This window comes from Lycium ferocissimum, chromosome 2, assembly GCF_029784015.1.
Source record: "Lycium ferocissimum isolate CSIRO_LF1 chromosome 2, AGI_CSIRO_Lferr_CH_V1, whole genome shotgun sequence".
Taxonomy (NCBI): domain Eukaryota; kingdom Viridiplantae; phylum Streptophyta; class Magnoliopsida; order Solanales; family Solanaceae; genus Lycium; species Lycium ferocissimum.
Window position 1 is genome coordinate 46,333,610 of NC_081343.1, and position 9,080 is coordinate 46,342,689.

The window sequence follows — 9,080 nt, forward strand, 5'->3', positions numbered from 1 at the left end:
ACGCGACTGTTTTAAATTATTTTTATATTTATGTCACATCAACTTTTAGGGGGTAAATAATATCACTTTTTCATATATTAGGTGTATAATAAGTCACTAATAAAATTTAAATGTGATATCGACATTTAGGGTACAGTTTAGGGGTCTTTTTTTTTTTTTGAAAAGTATTATGAGAAAAAATCGTTTAGTGGTCAATCTCTGTCTTTTGCCAAAACTTTTTACTTTACTTGTATGCTTTTAACATTGTTGTAGATATTTTGTAGGTAACCTAATAGTGTAAAATTTCTCTTACACTATCACGGTATATTAGTTAATAAAACTCATAAAAAGAAATCCTCTTCAAAAGTGGACCACTTACAAACAGGCAACATTTACATTGAGAGGGTGGGATATTCACCCTATGTGTGAATCAAGAAAAAGAAAAGAACAGGTTAAGGAATACAGAAAAATAGGAGTTGATCCTAATTACTACCTTTTTTTTTTTTTTTTTTTTTTTTTTGCTCTTCATATTTTAACATCTTTCCTACTCTATAGTTATTTCCAATATAGTAGTAAGTCTGGTTTTCTTGTATCTCTTTAGATACAGAGAAGAACATACAACACTTACAGATGACATTGCCATGCATGCACCAGCTACCCATGGTGGCAACTCCAGTTTCAACAAAGGAAAGAAAACCCCGGCAGCCACGGGGATGGCAATCACATTGTACCCCATAGCAAAGATATAATTCCACCTAATCCGTGCAAATGTCTTTCTCGAGAGGTCTATGGCAATGATGACATCCTCCAAGTTGCTCCTCATTAACACGTATTCAGCAGCTTCTATTGCAATATCAGTTCCCGCTCCAATTGCCATACCAACATCAGCAGCAGCTAATGCGGGTGAGTCATTGATCCCATCACCTACCATAGCAACTACACCCCCTCCCTTTTGAAATGAACGGATCACCTCAGCTTTCCCTGCTGGCAACACCTCTGCTCTAACGTCCTCAATACCCACCTGCAATTCAAAACAGGTCATATCTTTAGCCAGAGTTTGAGGCCCATTTTAGTAAATGCATTAACAAAGTTTAACAGTACTACATATATCCATCCCCTATTTAAGCAACTCCATTACTTTAACTGACTGCATAAAATCACACACATCTATCCTCATACCCCCATCCCCCTAAAAAAAAAAAAAATCTCTCTCAATTTTCTTGAAAGCCAGTCCAGCTCAAGAAAGACAAACTGAAGGGCGCAAATCACTGCAAGAAAATCATCTCTTTCAAAGAAAAATTGGTAAAAGCATGTGGAGCTCTTCTCACTCTAACACCAGGAAGTCCGATTTGAGTGATTCCTAATAGCTTCACACAATGCAGTGGCGTCAAAGAAAGTTAAAGTAGAACAAAGCTTCAAACTATTCTTATTTCATCTTCCAACGGGTGGAGCTTATTTCAAGCTGGTTGCAGGAGTGGGTAAAGATATCATAGATGCTAGTCAAACATAGGGACAGGACACTGAAGAAAGAACTCTATACCCAGTTTGTAAACTATAATACAGTGTAGAAGAAAATCTTGATCACAAGGATGAAGATACAAACCTCCTTAGCAACTGCACGAGCTGTTCTCCAATTATCACCAGTAACCATGATTGGTTTGACACCCATTTTTACAAGGCCTTCTACAACAACAGCCGCTTCTCTCTTTAGTGGGTCTGCTATTCCCAGCGCTCCTATTACAATATTATCCCAAGCAACAAGAATGCCAGTCTTTGCACTTTCTTCCAACTCTACGACAAAATTCTCTACATTGGAAGGTATAGTTATCCCATTTTCAGTAAGCAGCTTCCGGTTACCAACCTGCTCATGGGCATAAAGACGAGAAATTAAGACTTATTCCTGATCAGAGACTAAGAAATTAACCACCTATCCAAAATTTGTGAACATCATGTTGTTGAAAACTCACCAAAACCCATTTCCCATCTATGGAGCACTGTATACCTGTTCCAGGCAAAGCAGAGAAATCTGATACATCATGAAGCCATCCAGAAAACTTAGCCTGATCACTGTAAGTCTGAAACTCGCTGGTATCAGAAGGTTCATCGAAGAAATGGAAATGACGAGCGTATTCCAGGATGGCTTTAGCCAAGGGGTGTTCACTGCTAGCCTGCATCATAAGCATATCCCTTAGATGATATGTAGCTACAAGAGAGAAAATTGCAGTGATTTTTGTAACTTTACAACATTTCCTCTAAGAAAACCTACTCCCGTTTCCACTTCATACGACACTCTTACATAAAGAGTCAAAATGACTTCTTCTTTGACCACAGCTTTTACATATACCTACATATTTTTTAATTATAAAAACTAGTTCTAAGCATGTAAACAAACTTCTTCATTCTTGTTAAAATGGAGGGAGTATGATTTTTTAATTGGAGGCAACACCGGGCAACAAATGACTGCTTTTAGTAATAAATAGAGGATCCTAAAAGCTCATTCGATAAAAACTTTCAAGTGGTGGCTTGGTATTTAGAAAAGGGAGAAAAGGAAATACAGAAATCTTAATGCTCTCAGACTGACTTAAAATATCAGGTACTGTGCTCTAAGGGCATCAGAGTTTTACTTAACCACTTCTATCTCCTCAAGAGAACAGCATGTGAATAGCACCAGAAGATTGTAGGAAGTGGGTTTCTATGGGATCCCAGCTAGAAGACTTAAAGTAGAAAATACTTTCGAACAGATGTCTTGTCTTATGTTTCTATTAAATTTTTGGGCACCCGTGATGTTTTTGTTCACATAGATGACTGCATACATTTTTTATTTTATTTTTGGGGTAGGTTCTACTCTTTGTATGCTACTCGTGTACCCAGGATGTTCACCCATGTTATTATTATATTATCAAAAAAGACTAAAATGTACCTCTGCAGAAGCTACCAAAGTCAGGAATTCTCCACGATCCATCTCATTGAAAACTTTGACCATTGTGACTTTAGCTTTTCCCTGGGTTAAAGTGCCTGTCTTATCAAATATCACGTGACTAATCTTCTGTGCTCTCTCCAAAGCATCTCCTCCCTTTATCAGCACACCATTGTTGGCACCAACCCCTGTGGCAACCATAACAGCAGTGGGGGTGGCCAAACCAAGTGCACACGGACATGCAATAACCACAACAGATATTGCAAACATCAGGGAAAATACAAAGTAGTTGCCATTTTCTGGAAGCCATTCTTCTGGATAGCCTCCAAGAACCCCAGCAACATACCTGGTTTGATGGGTAAACAACAAAATATAAGCAAAATTCTCCAAACAGTGGTGATGAAGTTATTTGGAACGAGGAAATTATGAAAAACTAATTATTTGGAAGACAAACTCACCATCCAAAGAATGTCAATAAGGACATAGTAACAACTGAAGGAACAAAAATGCTTGCGATCTGTAAGTCAAAAGAGTACTCACGGTGAGAAAATTCAGTCAGCTCAAATGTCAAAAGAAAAGAACAAAACCGACCAAGAGACTCATCAACAACGAAAGCTGTATTAAAGATATATTTTCATTTTTCACTAAACTCATCCACATCATAGCAAAGACACTGCCTACTTGGAATTCCATATCCCACTTTCCTAGATAACTTCCATTCTAAAGAAATGACAAGGATGGCATCGCCATCGGCATTCAAATATGTATGCTACAGTATCAATACACCAGCAGTGTGAATACTTTGTAACCAAATTAGGGAAAACATACAGTAAAATGGTGTCCAACTGTCAGAGATAAAGGCTGATGGAATAAATGAGAATAGAGGTTAAACTTATTAATGCAAAGAAATATAGGTAATAGTTCATTAACGGAGGAAATGGAAGAAGATCTTGAACTTTTCATTTAATCAATGCCTTTTCAAGCCCATCAGTGATTGTGTGCTAAAGCAAAGGAAATACTATAAAATTAACACCAGAAGATAATCAGCTTGCACTGAATTCACCATACTCTTCGGCTAGAAATAATACTCACATAGTCGGCAAACTTCTGAATGGGAGCCTTTGACATCTGTGCTGTCTCAACCAGAGATATTATCTGACTCAAAACTGTGTTTGACCCAACTTTTGTGCCCTGTACGTGGAGAGAGCCATGTAAATTGATTGTACCTCCAATCACCACTGAATTGATCTCCTTCAAAACAGGAGCAGATTCTCCGGTGACCATACCCTCATTCACATGGCTTGAACCCCATACCACAACACCATCCACAGGAACTTTTGTACCAGGAAGTACTTTTAATATATCGCCAGGCTGAATCAATAGAGCATCTATTTCTCTTTCTCCTACAACTTTTCCACCTGGAATAAAGGGTGAACATAACATCAGTGATAGGCCCCTTTTGCATTTTTGAAAAAGTTGTAAGTTGTTTTAACACAGTAACCAAGAACTATACATGGTAATGTGTCGAAGCACTAGACAGAAAGTCCAAATGTTTTTACCTTTGTCTTTGACAAGCAGTGTAGCTGTAGCAGGAGTAAGCTCTACAAGTTTTTTGATAGCACCCGATGTCTTTCCTTTAGCAAGAGTTTCCAAATACTTTCCCAGAAGTACAAATGTGATTAACATGGCACTTGTTTCAAAGTAAGTTGGAGACCAGAACCCAGAAATTGCACCATAAAGTAATGCACATACAGAATAAACATAGGAAGCTGTAGTTCCCAATACAACCAAGACATCCATGTTTGTGGAACCATTTCGAAGCGCTCTTCCTGCTGCAATATAGAAACGCTTACCAATACCAAATTGGACAACAGTTACTAAAGCCCACTTTAACCAATCACCCATTTGAAAGGGACCACACTGCCAAATTAGTAAAGCATAAAGCAGAGGTATCTGAGGGCAGACGACTCGCATTAGAATCACAGGAACCTGGCAGAAATTTGTATGTGTTAGATAATACTTATATATGAGTATTACAAGTGAAAAGACAAAAAGGAGGACAAAATATCTGTAGTAATCCCATCATATAACTGGAATTTAGCAGCACCCTTTTTGTGTAAAATCATCTATCAAGATTCTAATTTGCTCAAAGAGAGGTGTGTGATATAACTTGAAACTACATGTTACGAGAATAACAGAAACAGAATCTTTACATTTTCAAAGATATAGCAATTCAAAAGCTCCATTAGATCAACTGAAATCAAGTATTGGCAGTTAGGGAGCTTCCATCACACATAAGCATGTCCTTCTAACCCCTCAAACGTGGAGGGGAGTGGTTAAGAACCTAAAGCAAAAAAGCTAAAACAAGAAGAAAGGATAGCATTACAACAAATAAGCAGCAAAAAGGGTTACTTACACTGAGAGATAAGCTTGCTGTAAAAAGCCGAAACATACGTGAGGACTCTTCTAGATCTCTGGAAGCCATTCTTGTATAAGGGTTCTTGACAAGTAACTTAAACTTGCCACTGCTTCCTCCTTCAATGCCATCAACCAAAGATCTTGAGCCGAGAACTTCAGGATCAAAGACAACTTCAAGCTCACTTGATACTCGATCAAAATAAAATTGTTTAACCCCATGCAACTTTGAAAGAATGCCTTCTAACAACTGAGCATCCATCTCACCAGAAATACCAACCACCCCAAGTACAATCTTGTCCTGCTCACTGCTCTGCACAAAGGAAGCCTCAAAACCGGCATCTTCAATTGCATTTGCTATATCATCCTTACTGATTATGGATGAATCATATTCAACCTCTCCTAGTGACGTAGCCAAAGCAACTACAGCCTTTCTTACACCTGGGACCTTTTTCAGGATACCTTCAACAGAATTTACACAAGCTGCACACGTCATACCACCTATTATGAACTGGCCTACTACAGTTCCATGTGGATTTGTACGAGATGCAGTCGGTTCTGAAAGAAGCTCTGCCTCAAACCCAGCATCTTCTATAGCACTTGTAATCTCTTCATCCTGAAAATGAATGGAGACAGGTAAAGTTAATTTGTCATATTTTTAAATCAGGCTGTTTCATTAAGAACATTATACCAGATTGGAAAACATTAACGGTATTAGCAAACACTAGAACAACATCAGCAAGGACCAGCCAACATCAGTAACTCATGTTTGGTAATGACAGTTTTTGGCAGAAGAGACTTCGTCCAGCCTATCCTTATCGGATTAACTAGAGCATGTACGTTGTTTCCTAACTATGTCGCTTCCCTCTTTTTCATATTTAAGATGAAGTACAGACAAGATGTTGACATGAACCTGATGTTGTCAGTCCAACCATTTTAACTGCCTACTGATGTTCAAAAACGAATATTTTATGCTCAGTAAGAGGACCAAATCATTCGAAGTGTTTCTTGTGCCTTGTTCTGGTTAAAACAAATGCTACATTTGCTTTACCAGTTAGAAATCTTGATCTTAAACGTACTAACAGTACATAGCTTCATATTGCACAGGGTATGCACATCAATGTTTAATCTAAGAGCCAACAGTAAGTCTTAAAAGAGAGAGAATTCATCACATCAGACCCTTTATCATCTCCCAGTAGGGCGATGGAAGGAAGCATGCCTACCTATTAGCCTCAAGCACTTTCTGTTCTCAACTAGCAGAACTACCTCATACCCTTTTTGCACATCGTAAGCTAAGGACTAAGAACTTCAGTGATTATCAAACCTTTATCAGTCAAGACACAAATCCCCCCAAAAGTTGGACATATCCATTTTGGTTTTGATCACAAGTCCATGAACTCCATCACAAGTCCATGAAACATAATTTAATATCATCTAGCAAAAGAAGCGCATAGGAACTAATTTCCCAAAAAAAAAGGAAGCATCCGAAAGCTGATTTAGATCAGTTCAAGGGTATGACATTAAATAAATACAATAAAGTTAGGTAGAATAACCATGTCCAGAAATTTCCAAATCCACCAAACGAAAAAACTAGAAAAGGTAAAGGAATCATCAATATAACACGGTTATCAGATTTGGGACATGAAGTTCTTTAGATAAGCAAGCAGACCAATAAATCCAACATCACCAAAATACAACTAAATTTCCCAACACCCAAACGAAAGTAGACAGATATCAAGCAGTTAGTGCCAACCCATTTATCCCAAACAGCTCAAAACATAATAATCAAAATTTGGCAAAACTTCCAAAATCATCAAAACCCCAGGATTATATAGAAACTAAGCAGTACAACTAAATTGTTATTAAATGAAAGCCAACCCATTTAACCAAATACCTCAAAAACCTCAGCAAGATCACAATTTAACTTAGAACTATACTAAAACCAATAAAAACCAAACTAAACAATCTCACTAAACATCATAATCCAAACTTGGCAAACCTTCCAAAAATCATCAAAACCCCAAGATTATATAGGAACCAAGAAGTACAACTAAATTTTCATCAAATGAAAGCCAACCCATTTCACCAAATAACTCAAAAACCTCAACAAGATCAAAAATTTAACTTAGAACCAACAACACCCCAACTAAACAAGCTCAATAAGTACTCTGTTTCAATTTATTTGTCTTACTTTCCTTTTTATTCCGTCTAAAAAAGAATACCTCTCTCCTTTTTTGGTACCTTTTTAATTACAACTTTTCACACGACATGTTTAAGACCACTAGATTAAAGGCGATTTAAGACCACATGATTCAAAAAGTCATCTTTACTTTTCTTAAACTGTGTCAAGTCAAAACCAGACAAACATTTCGAAATAGAGGGACTAGAAGACCAAAAAAATCCTCTACCTTGACCAAGGTAGGATCAAAGACAACATCAGCTTTATTCTGTAACAAAGCAACAGAAGCTTTAACAACACCATTTACAGCCATTAAAGCTCCTTCAACTGATGTAGAACAAGCTGCACATGTCATCCCTGTAACTCTAACTTGAATTCTCTTCAAATTCTCATCCAAATTACCCTCTTTGTCAAACGAATCCAATAACCTCACTTCTTCTCCAACACCATCTATGTCAATCTCTGTTAACTGCACGTCCCTCATGTTCGGTGCCATATCAAATTTGGAGTTTAACCCAATTCTTGATATTCCCCAGTGTGTATGTATTTATAGGATTGACCGGAGAAATAGATATATGGGTTGTAATATGTATAGATTTGTTTTGGCTTTTATTAACATTTAGAAAGAGAAAGAGGAGAAGGAAGAAAATATGGAGAGGGAAAGTGGGAACGACAGCCAATTTGTAAGTAAACAAAATTGAGATTGAAACAGAAATGAAATGACTTTATTGCCCTTCAATAATCTGTACTGGATTTCTTGGGGGTAGGTGTACTGCAAAAGTTGTTTTTTTTTTTTGGGGGGGTGGGGTTTAGTGGGACCGTGGAGGTTTATTGAGGGACTTAGTTTTTTTTTTTTTTATTTTGGCTTTAATATATAGGCAGCCTATTAAACTTGTTAGATAAATTTAATTTAGACGCTCGAATTACGGCTTATTTTAATTTAACGTATGAACACATGATAGAGTGTTCCAATTAGATGTTTCGGATTCGAATTTTAAAAAAATTTTGCGTGTGTTTTCATTCGTCTATCATGTAGTTAAGTTAACTGCATAAAATATGTTACCTATCTTAATTATACGCATCAAACTCAATAGAAATTGTCTGGATTTTACGACTTATTAAGGTGAATGTGTATAATTAAAAGAGATGATATGTTTTATGTGGATGGATGATATGTTTTTCATTTTTTTATAGGGACTCGGATTCAATTGGTTATTTTCTTTTTTGGGCAACTAGGGGGACCCAAGAAAGATTTAAGGGTAATGAGAACCAAATTAGGAGTGATTAATTGGTCAATGATTTGAAATGGTACCAAGAAAGACAATTTGTTCAAGAAATAATTTTTTAAAAAGGTATTCAAGGGTTTTGACTTTTCGGTTAATATAGTACTACTAGAAGATTTTGGTAGGAATTAGCACTCTCCTTTTTCTTTCCAAAAAGGAAAAAAAAATAGAATTAGCTCTTCCCTATTTTATTTTTCTTTATTTTTTCTCTTTTGTGAGAAAGGGGTTAGATTTGTCCAAGGAAATGCACTTTCTTTCTGCTTTTTCTTTAATTATTTAAAACATCATGGTTTAGTTGCTTTCTAAA

At 36.7% G+C, this 9,080-nt stretch overlaps 1 protein-coding gene across 1 annotated transcript; it reads right to left on the bottom strand.

Annotated features, from left to right (window-relative positions):
- Nucleotides 1–320: 320 nt before the first annotated feature.
- Nucleotides 321–8,149, bottom strand: LOC132040477 (copper-transporting ATPase RAN1). Its single transcript, XM_059431127.1, has 9 exons — nt 7,720–8,149; nt 5,313–5,927; nt 4,456–4,885; nt 3,989–4,314; nt 3,355–3,413; nt 2,900–3,242; nt 1,947–2,147; nt 1,583–1,840; nt 321–1,000 (listed from the first exon to the last, which is right to left on the bottom strand). The coding sequence occupies exons 1-9, from the start codon at nt 7,984–7,986 to the stop codon at nt 524–526; spliced, it is 2,976 nt and encodes a 991-aa protein (XP_059287110.1). The 5' UTR covers nt 7,987–8,149; the 3' UTR covers nt 321–523.
- Between the last annotated feature and the right edge of the window lie 931 nt (nt 8,150–9,080).

Excerpts from the sequence above, each read along its gene's own strand:
- LOC132040477 (XM_059431127.1), bottom strand. The coding sequence starts at position 7,986 with ATGGCACCGAACATGAGGGACGTGCAGTTAACAGAGATTGACATAGAT. Across the intron at positions 5,928-7,719 it reads TTGATCCTACCTTGGTCAAG|GATGAAGAGATTACAAGTGC; the intron begins GTAGAGGATTTT and ends ATTCATTTTCAG. Across the intron at positions 3,414-3,988 it reads TTCAGAAGTTTGCCGACTAT|ATCGCAAGCATTTTTGTTCC; the intron begins GTGAGTATTATT and ends TTTGACTTACAG.